The sequence below is a fragment of the Pan paniscus genome, chromosome 11, assembly GCF_029289425.2.
Source record: "Pan paniscus chromosome 11, NHGRI_mPanPan1-v2.0_pri, whole genome shotgun sequence".
In the NCBI taxonomy this organism is placed as follows: domain Eukaryota; kingdom Metazoa; phylum Chordata; class Mammalia; order Primates; family Hominidae; genus Pan; species Pan paniscus.
In genome coordinates this window covers 85,079,191-85,096,169 of record NC_073260.2, presented here as the reverse complement: position 1 = coordinate 85,096,169, position 16,979 = coordinate 85,079,191, and the positions used below count along the sequence as shown (strand labels likewise).

At 37.2% G+C, this 16,979-nt stretch overlaps 1 protein-coding gene across 7 annotated transcripts in view; it reads right to left on the bottom strand.

Moving 5' to 3' along the window:
* Positions 1-16,979, bottom strand: part of NAA35 (N-alpha-acetyltransferase 35, NatC auxiliary subunit) — an 81,780-nt gene that overhangs the window by 39,431 nt on the left and 25,370 nt on the right. For all 7 annotated transcript variants that reach the window (XM_003809171.7, XM_008961351.5, XM_055091990.1 and 4 more), the window contains exons 7-11: positions 8,339-8,405; positions 8,215-8,258; positions 6,645-6,695; positions 5,932-6,015; positions 4,995-5,109 (exon numbers count right to left, since the gene is read on the bottom strand). In XM_003809171.7, coding sequence (XP_003809219.2) covers positions 4,995-5,109; positions 5,932-6,015; positions 6,645-6,695; positions 8,215-8,258; positions 8,339-8,405 — 361 coding nt within the window. The remainder of the gene's footprint in view (positions 1-4,994; positions 5,110-5,931; positions 6,016-6,644; positions 6,696-8,214; positions 8,259-8,338; positions 8,406-16,979) is intronic.

The window sequence follows — 16,979 nt, the reverse complement described above, 5'->3', positions numbered from 1 at the left end:
GCTTTTGTTTTTCCCCATCTCTTGGACTTTTCAGATTTCCCTAAGAAGAATCTTCTAAACTCTTAAGTGGAGAGCATGTGCCTGGCTACACTGTTCTGAAGGCCGAGTGGAGCGAGGAGAGGAGCAGATGGGGAAAGAAAGTAGGTCACAATAATGACTACTTAACTTTCACTTAACTCTCTCATAATGTGTACCCTTCACCTGGGCCTCATATACCCTCAAGTACAGAATCCCTCTGTCCCCCTCCTCCAGAGAATAAACTTTTAGTATTGTGAGGTTCAGGAATGTCACTCAGCAAAAAGAGGGATGAAATTTCTGCTTCTGAACAGATTATCAACCAGTTCTCATGTTTTCAGCTAAATTTCTCATACCCATTTCCAGAAGTATCTGGCAAACCAATAATGCAGCCTTCAGGAGATCCACAGTATAAACTGGGCTGCCTTTGACTTCCTCTATCAGTGGCTAAAAATAGTTATTTGGAGATAGGTAAGTCAATGTCCTTCTGTTTTCCAGCTTCTAAAATAATTTTGTTGCTATTTTCTCCTTTCCCTGTCTTTTTCATCTTTATCAATTATGCCTTGAAAGAAAAAAATCACTTCTTCATTGCTTGTTTGGAATTTTAGAAAGCAAATACATGTGTTCAACCCACCAAGTTTATTCAGGTATCTTTTAATTTATTTTTAAAAGATGACAAGTCCTCTTGAAACTGTGTGTTAGATTTGAAAATACACTCCCCAAGAGTATCTATTAATTTCAGGCAACATAAATTTAAATATATTATTTCCATTGGCAACTGTTAAAGATGCTCATAATCTAAAGGGTAAATTAGACCCAATTCACAGATAACTATGAGTGAACATGGAAAGAGAAACATATTTTGACAAATAGAACCAGGAAAGTCTCATTGGAGGAGGTGATGTGAACATCATTTTAAAGGATGAGCTAAACTTCCACAGACATATTAAAAAGAACTGTAAAATTCAAGACAGCATAAGCAAAAACAAAGAAAAACAACAGTTTCACTGGATTTTTTTGCTCCTTTCTTCCTTCAACAACAATATAACCCAAGGTCACATCTTTGAATCCAGTAAGTCCCAAGTAAACACCATCTGCTCCCTCAATAAGCGCTGAAAATGACTCCAAAATCTGCTTCTCTATCCATTTTCCAGGGCCAAATACTTTACTAGTACAGTGCTCCATGTAACCACGTCAAAAAAATCCCATTATCAGTAAGCTGCCCTCCTTATCCACCTCCAAAACCACTTTTGCATTCTGCATCTTCATAAAGATATTACTATGTATTGAGAAAATGCACCAGCAAGTAATTCTCAGATCAAGTTTGATTATTCCTACTTTCTCCCTTAATGCCAGTTTACAATTCATACTGAATATCTACCTTTCAATGAGAAGCTAAAATGAATGCTCAGTGATTTCAAGATTTACACAGCCATCTTGTCACCAGCTGGAGTTGTAATATAATCAGAAGGCAAAATGAGTAGAGACCAAAACTAATCTATACTATTATTTTCTCATCATTCTTCTACTAGAATAGACATTAAGAAGGCATTAACTTTTTTATTATAGAATCGTACAGCTTATGATTAAGGGATAATTAGAACGTTAAATTATGCCAGCTAAAAGGTATTACCCATACAAGCACAGGGTGAGTACTTGTTAAATTTAAAATTTCACTTGCTTAGTCGTAAGATTACATTTTTAAAAGGTTTATTCAAGCCAGTTTTACATAAACAATTTTCCTGAAGCCTGTCAGCACACTATAAAACCAGAGTAATAGAGGAGATCATATGCACAAGCTATTTTTAACACTGGTCTGAAATATAGAAAAGTCACAAGCTGTAGCTACTAATGATCCCACGGAAATTATCATCTCAGAGTTTGATTACAGATACAGAGCAGAATAGCCCAGGAGTAGTCAGACATGGCAAAAAGAAACATCCAGATTCCAATCATCTGGAAGATTCTTGCTTTGCATCATCTTGTTGATACACAAACCAACAAATTACTTTGAAGTCATTTATTATATAGTGGTTTTCATAAAAGTATTATTGCTGTAGATTTCAAAGCATTTCAGAGTTGTGGACATTTTATCCCTCTCTGTAAACATGTACTACTACGTTGCTATGCATAACCACCTCCTTATGTCCTATGGTACAGAATGCTACCTAGTCACTCATCCTATAAACACACTCCCTCTTTTGGAAAAAGTGAAAATGATGATAAATACATACAAAGTCAGCACAACTAGTAGAAACACAAAAATTACGACAATACTGATTTCCTAACCCAAATTACCTTCTGGGTTGCTGTATTACCTAACATTTTAGCACGGAAAGAAAAATATATGGGAAGGGGAACACAATGTCTGTCTCTAAATGGAGGGTATGTGTGGAAAAGGAATGAGGTGTCGATCAGTAAAAACTTGCCTTTCTGGTTACAAGACTGACAACTGGGTAACACTAATTTGAAGCATATAAATTTCTCTTCCTCTCTACTGGAATGGCCAAGTCGTTGAGGGGCGAAAAAAGGATATAAATGTCATCTCATTTTAATGAGTTTTAAGGACAATCAAAATTGCTACACATTATCTACAATGTTAACCCACTGTAAACTTTACAACAGAGGTACACTATTCTTTTTAAGGCATATTTCATAAATAAAATCTGAGTGCCAACAATATGCCAAGCATGGCAATACACAAGAAGAGAGTGCCTGGCCTAAAAGTGCTCAAAATCTCATGGAAAGACAAATGGGTAAAAAAACTAAAATACAATGTACAAAAAAATGTAACAGAGGCCTGTATGAATGCAGTGAGAACACAGAGGGTGTGACATTATGAAATATATATTTGGTCTTCCTTCTTGTTTCCTAACGTTAACTCCTAAAATCCTTAGACTCTCCAAGTGCTGTCTTTTGATATGCGAATGACTGATAGTTTCAGGGTAGGGCAGATAACCAAAAAGACAGGCATGAGTACAAGGCTGGAACTTTCAGCCCCACCCCACAACTTCCAGGGATGGGAGAGAGGCTGAAGGTCCAGTTGCTCACCAATGGCCAAAGGTTTAATCAATCATGCCTATGTAAGGAAACTTCTGTAAAAATTCAGGAGGACACAGTTCAGAGAGCTTCCAGATATCTGAACATGTGGAGGTTCCTAGGAGATAGTACACCCAGGGAAGGCATGGAAGCTCCGAGACCCTTACCCATACTTCACCCTATGCATTTCTTCATCTGTAGCCTTCACATCCTATAGCCTCCACAATAAACCAGTAAACACACCAAGTGTTTCCCAGAGTTCTGTGACTCGCTCCAGCAAATTAGCTGAAACCAAAAAGAGAGTCGTGGGAATCCCAACTTAAAGCCAGTGGGTCAGAAGTTCTGGAAACCCAGACATGGAACTGGTGTTTGGGGAGGAAGAGCAGTCTTGGGGACTGAGCCGTCAACCTGTGGGATCTGGCATTACCTCCGGGTAGATAGTAGAGGTTGGAGTTTGTGTTTTCCACACTACCACAAACACTCCTTCAATGGGAGTTTAATTAGAGGGCATCCAGCTGGTGTGTGTGGAAAAACCTACACAGTTATCACTCAAGTCTTCTGTACTGATGACTGTTGTGGTGGTGTGAGAGCACAGGAAAAATACAGACTGAAATCTTTTCCAAAACAGGGAGAATATCTAACGCCTGCCTGGTGTTCAGAGTAGACTGTGTGTAAAAAGCAAAGTAGAAGTTCCTCTTCAAAGACTTTCCTCCCCATCTAATTAGGAATAAATAGTAACTTCTCTTAGAAGCAAAATTTATTCAAAAACCTGTGCTAACATTATTAAATATCTGCTAGCAGTAATAAATCAATGTACTTTATGTTCTTAGCTCCCAGAATTTAGCCTAAATATTTGCCCTGGCATGCTTTTACTGGTCCAAGCAAGCATTAGGTCATAGCCTGTTCTTCTTTCTTATTTGAAGGAGTTTTTACTTTTCTCAGCATTCCACAAGTTACTTCCTCCTTCCTTTGTTCTCCTCTGCCTTTGCCTCTTTTAAAAAGTTCTAAGTTGCTAGCCAATTGGGACAAATACAGAAATGTAAGGTCCTGTTCCAGCCAATGGAAACCGGACACAGCAGTAGGGTGGACGTGTCAGGTTATAAATGATCCTGTCTCCTTTGCTTAGCGTACTCTCGTGGCAAAACTGCTGGCGAGTGTACCCTTTCTGCAGAAAGTAAAAATGGCCTTGCCAAGGAAATTAAATTTATGTTCAAGTGCTATTTCTTTACAGCACTGGGGAACAATCATTTCTAACATGTGTAATCGAAGTGACGATCTCTCAGACAAAAAAGAGGAGAGGTGATTAAAAAGGTGATTCATTGTTATTGAAATGGCCTTTGTAAAAATTATGAGAGAAACCTGACATAGCTGACTCCATCTTGCTTCTAACCTCACAAGCTGTCTTTGCTTATTCCTGGTGTAGGCCAAGCAACTATGGGAGAAATTTAGTTTACAATTTAAATAAAGATGGTAACTGTCCCTTCCTGAAACAAATCTCCTCTCCTTGCTCACCCACTGCCCGCCAAACTATTCTTCAAAAACTCTAGTCCCTGAATTCTCGGGGAGGAAGATTTGAGAAACAGCTGTCATCCTTCCACTTGGCTGACTCATGATAATTAAACTCTTTCTCTGCTGTTCTCATTGCGCTGGCTTTTCTGGGCAGCAAGAAGAAGCTGCCAGACTGTAACATCACAGCATGGACATAAGACAGGATACATATTCCAAGTCTAAATAGTAATATACAGGAAACGGCCAAGTTCCACAGTATTGTTTTTTAGTCTAGTATATATTTACAGAGAAGAGCCTAAACACTGTAAGTCTCTGGATTAAAACATTCCAAGGTACAAGACTGACTTGAAAAAACTTTAGTACAAGCTAAGCACTAAATATTTTGGATAGAAACGAAGAAAAGAAAGAGTAGGAGCAAATTGAACAATTACCTCCTTTTGTAGTATCATTCTGGGCCTGGATGCCATGATGCAATGAATTATGAATGGCAGAAAGAAGATCTGCTGCTTGAACCATCAATTTTTGAGCTTCTGCAACAGCACTGGTCTAGCAAATAAATCACCAAAAACATTCTTACATATTCTTTCACTGAAAGATATACATTAAATAGGAAAATCCTATAAACAATAACGAAATTAAATGCTTGCTGTAATGACATTGGTTTTCATAAACTATGCACTTAATACAGGATGTCCAGATCCTGTTAGGATAGAAAATGGTTTTTTTACTCACATCTATAACTTGTAGGATCAATTAAAATAATAGAAAATATTTTTGGTTTTTTTTTTTCCACAATAAAAACCAAAGAAGCAATCAACTAGAAAATGAAAAAATTTTCAACAATTCTACCATGTCATTCATCAAGGTAGGAAAAAAAAAATGGGAAGAAATAGAATTACAGAAATTAAATTAGTGGTAAAAATTGGATCCCTATTCACCACTTATAAATTACTCACAAATTAATCTGTAATTGACTTGAATTAGTGCAAAAATACAAAAAGGAAAAAATATTCACCATCTAGGGCTTGCTTTTGGTTCTATACAAATCCAACAGTTAATTATGTAACTGAAGGTAAGACTAGGCCTACCTAAAATTTTACTTTCTCCTTTTCAATTCACAAAATATAACAACCTACAAGTAATTTCAGCTTCTAATGTATTATTTACAAATAAGTAAAAAATAAAACAAAATTCACGTGATTTATTGAGAAAGTCATCAGTGTTACACTGGTATAAATATACCAAATTCTGAGTTCTGTATATCTGGGATCAGGAGCACTTCAAGGGAGAAGTTTCAGAACTGCTTCACTCAGGAATTCCAGCCAAAATCACTAAAACAAATAGACATATTATATTGAATGCCCTTACCTCTTTCTTAGTAAAGGCTATAAGCACTGTCAGTAACACACGAGTAAATTTCACTCTGCTGAATACTGCTAAACATTGTTGGTGCTAAAAAAACAAGAAAGGACTAAAAGTTAAAAGATGCAAAGCCCGTGAAAGGAATTTCATTTAAAATATATTAACTCCTAAATCTCAATGTTAATAACTTACTACATTACAGACACCTTCACTTACAGGCTTTTAAAAGCCTGAAAAATGAGCTGCAGAAAACAAAACAAAGCCTATTCTTTTGAAATTGGAATGTGAAGTTTCTATATCAACAGCACTGATCTTGTCCTAAGTCAAAATTTACACTATTACCTCAAAAAACTGATGTTATCTGCATTTTAAAAAGGACTGATTAAAATGTGCTTTAAGCAGAGTCAGAAAATTTAGAATCTCGACAAAGGTTCAGCAACTTTTGATACTGTGGCGCTCTGGTGCATCATCTGTGAAAGACCGTATTTTTCTTCCTACCTCACAGGAATACACTGAAGAGTTTTGAAATCATCTATTTGAAAGAGCTGTATTATCATTCTATCAAAATAAATACAAGGGAAATAAAATCCCTTGCAACGTCCAATTTTTAAAGAAATACCTTAAAAAGGGCTTCCATAAATTATAACGCAGTTCATAAAACTACAACATTAACAGGTAGACTTCTCTGATATTATCTACCAGAAAATAAGTTCAATTACTTCTAGTTCAACTTCTGGATCTCTTTCTTCTCCTTGTCGACTTCGAGTACTCTAAAATTTTAAAAAAGGTGAATTAAACACAAACCTGAAAAAATATTACATTACAAATACATAAGGAAAAACACTAATTTTTTAAGTATACACAAGAATCTGTTTTTGGGGAAAATAGTTGGGGAAAAAAGCTGTGTCTAGTATTTACGTTCCTCCTATTAATCCTATACACAGAAAGGTCATTTTGACATAAATTATAAAGATCATGGAAAAGAATTAAGTATTCAAACAGCAAAACAATGAAATAACATAAGCAGAAGTATATGGCACATAGTACATTTTCCTTTAAAAGGAGATATTAATTGAAATTCCTGATGCTCTCAAAACTAACCCTGTTAGAAAAAAACTGTAACCTTCGCAAAAATCACATTATGAAAAAATAAAGTTCAATGGTCAATACTGATCCATTTTACACTAAAATACACAATTTCTTAATACAAATGTTATAGTGGACAATTTTATTTGACCAAATACCAGGGTGGTACTACAGGAAGATCTACTAGAAGTTGTGGGTTCTACCCCTAAAGCTGCCATTTACATGCCCTTTAGTAAAGCTAAGACACAGGTTATTTAACTCCTTTGATCTGTATTTTCCTCATCTAAAAGTGGAGCACTGTGTGTGTCTAACTGCCCAATTCACTGAATTGTAAAAATCAAAAAAAGAGAATATGAAGTTTGACAACCATACTGTCATACTAGTGTTAAAAAAAATGTAGAAATATAACTTTTCCCCCATCTCTATGAAAAGCAGCAAATCATCAAGGTCATCTAGAAGGTTTTCACCAGATTTGGGATATCACCACTTACTGAGCTCACCTACTGTGTTCCAGACACTGTACCAGCTATTAAAGATACAAAGGTGAACAAGATAGTCCTTACCTTTGAGGAACCGAAAACAGTAGTGGGAGAAAAATACTATTTTTAAAATACCATAGTAAAAATCTAAAACACTGGCAAAAAGTTGAAAGAATCAAGTGGGTTAAATTTTAATATACTCATCTCTCTGTATCCATGGGTTGGATTCAACCAACCGCTGATTGAAAGTATTCAGAAAAAAATTTTTAAATAACATTAAAAAATTCAAATTTTAAAAGTACAGTACAACTATTTACATAGCATTTACATATTAAATATTATAAGTAATCTAGTGATGATTTAAAGTATACAGAAGGACGTGAACAGGTTATATGCAAATATCACACCATTGTATATAAGAGACTTGAGCATCCTTGAGTTTTGGTATTCACAGGGGTCCTGGAACCAGTGCCCTGAGAATACTGAGGGATGGCTGTACTTGAAAATGACATTAATTTGTGCTCGCTTCGGCAGCACATATACTAAAATTTGAAAATGACATTAATTTATCAGAAACTCCTCTAGCAGTGTTCAAATTCATTACAAAAAAAAAATACAAAGCACATACAGGAGAAAGGTGGTTCTACACATTTTTAATTAGGTAAAGTTAAACTGACATTTAGAAGTGTACCAAAACCCCACACCAAAGAGAAAACATATATACCTTTACTCTTCTTTGCATGTCATCCTCCACATCTTTTAGCATGCCTAGAAAAAGAAACAATAAGTTTTAAAAGGAAACATATGAAAATGTAAAACTTGTGAATTATCTTTAAAAATAATTTTACCTGTAACTCGAAGATCTGTCACACTGTTAGCCATTTTAAATCCATAAGTCATTGACTGAAAATCTTCCTATACAAAAAAGAAATAATCAGGCTCATGAATAGCAAAAAACCTTAAATAGCGGCAAAATATAAAACTTTTCTTTATATTTCTCTTACAAAATCACTATTTAATAAACAAAGAGAAATGGGAGGTCATCCTGCTTGTCTAAATATTGCTAGGATACACACAAGCTTTTCTTGAAGGCATACACTTAAAACACCATATTCAAATGTTGTCTCTGTCCTTACTTTCAATTGCTTGTCCTTAGGCAATTTAATACGTTCACTTGCCATATAAGGGTAATGCTTAAGAAAATATCGCACAGTAATAATTCTCACAAAGTAGTCTCACATTCACAGGTGAACAGTAAATATGTAGTAATTACTGTTTAATGACCGTGCTGCAAGATTTAGATAAGACTACTTAAAAAATTATTAAGTGACTGCTTGCACAGTTAAGATTTCTCAAACAGAATTATTCAAAGTGAGAGTAAAACCATGTTCCACTATAGTCCATTGGAAGGAAAAAAACTGAGTCATTCAGACATAGGACCCCCATTCCCCAAATCATTTTTTAAATGATTTCAATGCTGAGTCATTAACAAATTAAGTGATTTGCTGGACTTCCTTTGAAGAAAATACATTTACTGTCATCTGGCTGATTTGATTAACAAGTCATATGCCCCATTAAAAGAGTGTTTCTGCCTACTATAATTCCTATAAAAACATAGCTAGGGCTGGGCATGGTGGCTCGTGCCTATAATCCCAGCACTTTGGGAGGCCGAGGCGGGTGGATTACCTGAGGTCAGGAGTTCACGACCAGCCTGGCCAACATAGTGAAACCTCGTCTATACTAAAAATACAAAAAAATTAGCCAGGCATGGTGGCATGTATCTGTAATCCCAGCTATTTGGGAGGCTGGGGCAGGAGAATCACTTGAACGCAGGAGGTGGAGGCTGCAGTGAGCAGAGATCGAGACACTGCAATCCAGCCTGGGCGACAGAGCGAGACTCTGCCTCAAAAAAAAAATGTAGATAGAATCCTAAAATAACAGAACAATAGTTTCAAAAGGGGATGGAGCTACAGCACAATTTCTGGATTCTTAAAAAAAAAAAAACAGTGAGCATCAAATTCAAGTGAGGTACTATACCCCACAAACAGTAAGAAAATAAACCCAATGTCCTTGGTCTCAAAGAACTCAGGTGTATTTTATGACTTACATGATCAAATCCTTAAAAAAAAAACACTCATCATATTACAGAGCTATATAAGCTTATTCTCTTTTATAGTCTGTCTCTACTTGGACATCAAACAGGATTCTCAAATTTTACATCTCCAAAAAGGAGCTTGACGCCTACTTCCTAGTGTTTACCATACCACTAAATGGCACTACTATCTATCTAGAGTTGCTCAGGCTGAAAACCTGGCCTCTACTCTTCTCGTTTTTCTACATCCTGTATCAAATCCACCAGAAAACACTGTAGGCTCTATCTTCAGATTCTAGTCTGACTACTTCTCACCCTTTCACAGCTCTCTCTAGTTTAAGTCACCACTATTGCTCACTCTTGTAACCACCTCCAGACAACTCCCCCACCTACCACACTAGTCCCTGCTATAATTTATATACCACCAGAAGGCAGAAGGATTGTTTGAAAATAAGTCACATCATGTCATTTCCTATTCAAAACCTTTCAATAGTTTTCTACCTCATAGCAAAATCCCTAAGTCCACCATGGCCTCTATGGCCCTACATCACATGGCCCGGTCTCCCTCGCCAACTTTATTTCCTACCACTTCACATTCACTGCACTGCAGTCTGACAGGTCTTTCTTGTCATTCAAACATACCAAACATGTTCTCCTCTCACGGCTCCCACACCAAAATGATTTTCTTCAAAATATGTACAAGGTTTCATCCCTTATATTCCAGCCTCTGTTCTAATGTCAATTCCTCAAATAGAGATTTTCCCCATGCATTCTAAGACAGCACCATCCACCATTTTATATCCCCTTAGCCTGCTTTACTTTTCTTCATGGCACTTAATCACCACCTGACATTATATGTGTATTTAATTACATATACATTGACTATCTGTCCCAAGAAAGGTATAATCCATGAGATCACGGCTTTATTTACTACTTCACCTATAGGACTTAGAATAGTGCTAAACAGACTTCTATTCAATAAATATGTGTTCAACGAATGACTTATTCCAGGGCAGGGGTCATGAACTCAAAAGGCAGGTTATCTTCCTAAATACATCTGGCTAGCTACAACATACACTAGGGAATGGCAGAGACTGGCAAATTGGAAAACACATGCTTCATTTAAAAGGAGTCAGCCACTACTTATCCTGTTGTGGCTATGAATGAATACAGGGCCAGTGTGGTCAGGTCTCCTAATTTTTCAGAAAAAAATCTAGGTTTTTCTTTTTCAACATAAAATCTCCACCCCCCGACCCTTTTTTTTTTTTTTTGAGACAGGGTCTCACTGTCATCCAGGCTCGAGTGTAGTGATGCAAACTTAGCTCACTGTAACCTCCACCCCCTTCTGGGCTCAAGCAATCCTTCCACCTCAGCCTCCTAGGTAGCTGGGAATACAGGCATGCACCACCACACCGGGCTAAATTTTTTTGTATTTTTAGTAGAGATGAGATCTCGCCATGTTGTCCAGGCTGGTCTCGAACTCCTAAGCTCAAGTGATCCACCCATCTCAGCCTCCCAAAGTGCTGGGATTACAGGTGTGAGCCACCACATCCAGCTTCCTCTTCCTTTTTTAAAAAATCAGACAAACACTGTGTAGGAAAAACAACAAAACAAAAATATCCATAAAACTTATCTGTAAGTTTGCCAAGAAGAGTCTTAGGAAAACTTTCTGGAAGAACATCACAAGTCCTGGGAATATAAACCTCAGTAATAAGAATTTAATCTAAGTTATTGGATAAGTGAGAGCAAGAGAGTCATGTAAACAGACTGCTACCATTAAAGATCACTCTTGAAGATTTGTGGACTTGAGGACAGAAGTCAGAGTGAAACTAGGGAGATCAGACATTGGACTCTATCCAACAGTCCAAGCAAGGGCTGATGATGACTTGGATTGGGATTGCAACAGTGGGGAGAGTAAGAAGTTGGTTAAAAAAAAAAAAAAATCAGGATATATTTCAAAGGTAGAGCTAACATGATATGCTGATGAACTGAATGTGGATATGAGGTAAACTATACAATCAAGCCTCATTTTTAGGGTTTTGGTCTAAGCAGGTGATGGTACCATTTCCTGCGATAAGGCAGTATTTGGGAGGAGCAGGTGTAAGGGCAGAAATGAAGTATAATTTTGGTTATATCAAGTTTGTAATTTCTTTGATCATCCAAGTGGAGATTTCAGATTTCACTTGCTTGAGACTGAAGTCAGGGAAAGACTCAAGCCTAGAGGTATAAATTCGGACTTCATCATTGTATAGTTAGTTGATACTGAATGCCACAGAACTAGAGGAATCAACCTAGGGAACAGTTATGGAGGAGGGAGGGAGTCCAGGAGTACTCTAGCAATTAGAGACGTAAGCACAGGAACTAGGCTTACCAGTGAGGCAGAAAGAAATCCAAAAGACTGGTATTAAGAAGACAAAGAGAAAAAAGTATTTCACAGTGTGTCAACTGGGTCTAACGATGCTCACAGGTTGGAGAGGGAGGGGTGAGAACACTGAATTTAGCAAGATGGGTAAAGACCAGTTCTCTGTAGTGGTGGTAAAGAATGACCATTTGGAGTAAATAAAGATAAAATGAAAGAAAAAGTAACATAAGCAAATCATTAAAGACATTTTTCCTGGCAAGTAGCTGGGAAATGGGATTGTAGATACAAGGAGCCATGGGATCAAGGAAACTGTGGTGTTTTCAAATGAATGTAAAGCATGTTTACATGCCAATAAGAGTAAGCGAGTAGTGAAGGAGAGCCTAGTAATGCAACACAAGTGGAGGAGCTGAGCTTAGATTATAACAGGAATACTTTCATCTTAACAAGTGAGAAGACAGTTTGTGAGTATTAACAAACAGGTTAGCACTTGTGATAATGACAAAATGAAACCTTTGAGATTAAGTTGCAGACTATGATGCCCCTTTACTTCTAAACACTTCAGCGTGATTTCCTAAAAACAAAATCTTCCTCTTGCATAATCACAGTACAATTACCAAATACAGAAATTCATGTCTCTAACCTCCTTTAATCTGGAGCATTTCCTCTGTCCTTAACATTCATATCTGACACTTGGAAGTATCTTTTCAAACAGTACTTCAAAATAGTATATTTTGAATAGTACTTTGTAGTATACATTTTGTAGTATATCCCTCAGTAATGGATGTGCCTGATAGTTCTTCAAGATTAAATTTAAGTTATATCATATTTGATAGGAATGCCACAGAAATGATGATGTGTCCTTCCTAGAGCATTGTATAAGCCGGCACGTGTCAATCTGTCCAATTACTAATGGTAATTCTGGCCACTTGACTAAGGTGCTATCCACCAAGTTTCTCTATCACAAAGCTATCATTTTTCCCTTTGTAATTAATAAGTATCTGGTGGAAAGATATTTTGAGACTAGGTATATATCCTGTGTCTCATTATACTTCTGTCCAGTAGTTGCAGCATCCTTTGATTGCCAGAAATAAGTATTCAAAAACTGTACTCTTCACACAATACTATGCAGCCAAAACATTAATATTTTAGATATACTGAATTAAATAAAATATAGCATTAAAATTATTTTCACCCATGGCCACTAGAACACTAAATCAAACTATACATGTGGCTTACATTGTATTTCTATTGTATAGTTCTGGTTTACAGAAAGAGATAACAGACAAGAACCACCAGTGAGGTAGCAAACCAGGGAAGAAAAGCATCTTAAAAGCCATGCAAAGAATGTATTTTGAGGATGGAGTGATGACTACATCAAAATCTGCTGGTAATTCAAGTTTAAGACCAAATCTAACCACTGAATTTAACACTGAGGTCTTTGATGACTGTGACACAGTAGTTTTAGTGAAAGGTGTAAAGCCTGACTAGAGCAGAGAGAAAAAGAAGAAAACCAGAGACACTGAGTATGAACACATCTTTTTTTTTTTTTTTTTTTTTAAGAGACAGAGTCATTTGACCATCCAGACTGGAGTGGAGTGCAACTGTAGCTCACCATAGCCTCAAACTCCTGGGCTCAAGTGATCTTCCTGCCTCAGCCTCAAGTGGCTGGGACTACAGAGGTGTACCACATCACCATGCCTGGCTAAATTTTTTATTTTTTGTAGATGGGGTCTTGCTGTGTTGTCCAGGCTGTGGGTACCCCTTTTAAAAAGGATCTGGCTGAAAAGAATTAAGGTATGTGCAGAAGATGAAGGACAATATTATGCTAAGAAATGATAGATTTAACAAGAGGAATATAAAGCACGTTTGCATGCTGATGTAAATTATCTAGCAGAGGGGTAAATTCATTATGCAAAGAACACAGGGAAGAATTGCTAGAGTAGTATCTTTGAAGATAGAGCATGGGATCAATGCACAAGCAGAAGTTATCACCCTTAGGAATACAGAAGGTCCATCTATATAACAGAAAAGCAACAGAATATAGGGCACATTTTGGCAGGTAGGAAGACTACTTCTATTTATATGGTAAATAGCAACTTACCAAATAAGTGTGAGGGTAGGGAAGACTTTTTTTTTTTTTTTTTTTTTGGACATACCAGGTCTCAAAATCTACCTTCTTGTCTCTCTGAAGAACTGGAAATATTCCACCAAGCAAAACAATAAACTAAGAATAATAAAGGCACGTGGGCCAGATAACAAGGGACCTAACAAAACAATGAAATTCCCGGAGAACAGAGAACAAAAAACTAGAATGACACAGCTGTGCAGTGGGCATAGCACACAGTGATGCAGACTGAAGCTGGAGAACAAGACTTCAAGAGGAGCATTTTCAAAAAAATATATACAACTGACAGATTATCTGATAGGTTTCACAATAGAGGGCAAAAGAACTGGGGAGAAGTACATAGAAAACTAAGCAAATCAAAAAGAGAGACAATTATCACATATAAGAAAAACAAAATTTTGTATGAGAAGGGAAATATAAGCATATACTACTTTGGTTCACCTCTCATTAATATTTATACAATCACAACAACATTGATGCTCCATAATGATTTAACCAGCTTTTAGATTACTAGTTGGGGCAAGGGCAGAGGTAATATATGATATATTCTGATCTAATGTAACATATCAAAGCTAAAGTTAGTAAATCCTTAAATCCAGAAGTTAGAATATTAGATTATATCCAGATATATGGAAATAATATGGAACAGTAAAAAAAAAAAGAGCAGAGAACTATTTTTCCTCATAAGTGGGCTATTTAACTTTTTAAACTACATACAAGTATTAGTACTTTTATTAAAATGTACATACACACACACCCCACTTAAATTTTCACATAACAAATTTGGCCGGGCACAGTGGCTCACGCTTGTAATTCCAGCACTTTGAGAGGCCCGAGGTGGGCAGATCACGAGGTCAGGAGATCGAGACCATCCTGGCTAACACAGTGAAACCCCGTCTCTACTAAAAATACAAAAAATGAGCCAGGCATGGTGGTGGGTGCCTGTAGTCCCAGCTACTCAGGAGGCTGAGGCAGGAGAATGGTGTGAACCCGGGAAGCGGAGCTTGCAGTGAGCCGAGATAGCGCCACTGAACTCCAGCCTGGGTGACAGGATACCTATTTTTAGGAAGATAACTGCTGGTCACATGGAGAATGAACTAGAGAGAAAATACTGGACCAGAGAGAAGAGTTCAGAAACTCCAAGGAAGCCAAACCTAAGGTTGACGAACTAAAGCAGAAAGGATGAGAGAAAAAACAGTGCCCCGATTCAAGGCATCTGCAAGCCAAAGCAAAATAATCCGAACGTAAGGGGTAAGAAGAAAGAGGTAATCAAAGATAACACTGGCAGTACGATATTGCAAGATACAGAATGCCAAAAGAAAAGTAGTTTGATAGAGTTCCTATTTTGGGCATGTGAGCAAGATGTTAAGAAAGAAATCAGAAAACGTCTCCAGATCAGGAGACACGCCTGAGAACAAAATACACCAGCAGCTAGGAACTCCAGAAATATCCAATTTAAATCAATAATTTGCTCATTATAAATCTTTTTTTTTTTGAGACAGAGTCTCACTCTGTCACCCAGGCTGGAGTGCAGTGGCGGGATCTCAGCTCACTGCAAGCTCCGCCTCCCGGGTTCACGCCATTCTCCTGCCTCAGCCTCCTGAGTGGCTGGGACTACAGGCACCCACCACCACGCCTGGCTAATTTTTTGTATTTTTAGTAGAGACGGGGTTTCACTGTGTTAGCCAGGATGGTCTCGATCTCCTGACCTCGTGATCTGCCCACCTCGGGCCTCTCAAAGTGCTGGAATTACAAGCGTGAGCCACCGCGCCCGGCCAAATCATTCTTATTCATCACTAGGTCTCTTGAGGACTTTACTAGATTCGTATTTTTTTCTAATTATAAGACTAAGACAAACTTATCTGGAAAATCTGAAAAATTTAGCAAAACGAAGAAAACAGAATCTTTTGGCCCAGAAGCAAACTTCTGGTTTCCTCTTTCCAGTTTTATTTTTACACAGTTGGCTACAATGCTGCTTTTTTTAACCTTTTGACATATGCATTTCTCCATGTTATTAAGCACTCTTTCATCATGTTAATAACTACATACTCAATATACATAATAAATTATGTGTAATCAATTATCCATAATTTATTTCAACCATAACCCTATGTGGCATAAAGTACCCATATTTCTAATTACTTCCTTTTTTGTTATTGTTGTTGAGATGGACTCTCACTCTGTCACCCAGGCTGGAGTGCAGTGGTACAATCTTGACTCACTGCAAGCTCCGTCTCCTGAGTTCAAGCGATTCTCCCACCTCAGCCTCCCGGGTTCAAGCGATTCTCCCACCTCAGCCTCCCAAGTAGGTATGACTACAGGCATGTGCCACTATGCCTAGCTAATTTTTGTATTTTCAGTAGAGACGGGGTTTCGCCATGTTGGCTAGGCTGGTCTCGAACTCCTGACCTCAGGTGATCCACCCCATCTTGGCCTCCCAAAGTGCTGGGATTACAGGCGTGAGCCACAGCGCCCGGCCTAATTATTTCTTTAAGGCTGAGTTATAGAGGTGAAATAACTAGTTTAAATGATATCAGTATTTTTAAGATTCTTGATATACACATTATTAAACTGTTTGCCAAGACAGCTGTGCTAATGTATACTAGTAAAAACAGAAGTGTCAACTTACTGCATTCCTTCCAACATTGAACATTTTCATTTTTAAAATTATATTCATGAAAATCAATCAGTTCTAGGAGCCGCGAAATCTGAGATCAAGAGGTGGGTGAGGTTAAAAAAAAAAAGAAAGAAAGAAAAAATCAAACTACATTTTCATTTGTATTTCCTGGATTATAGTGAAGCTAAATTTTAAAGGTGTTATAAACATTCGATAACCTTCCTTCATAAAATAAGCAACTTATTTTATTGCCCATTTATTCATTTGGGCCTGAGTGTTGTACTTTATTTGAA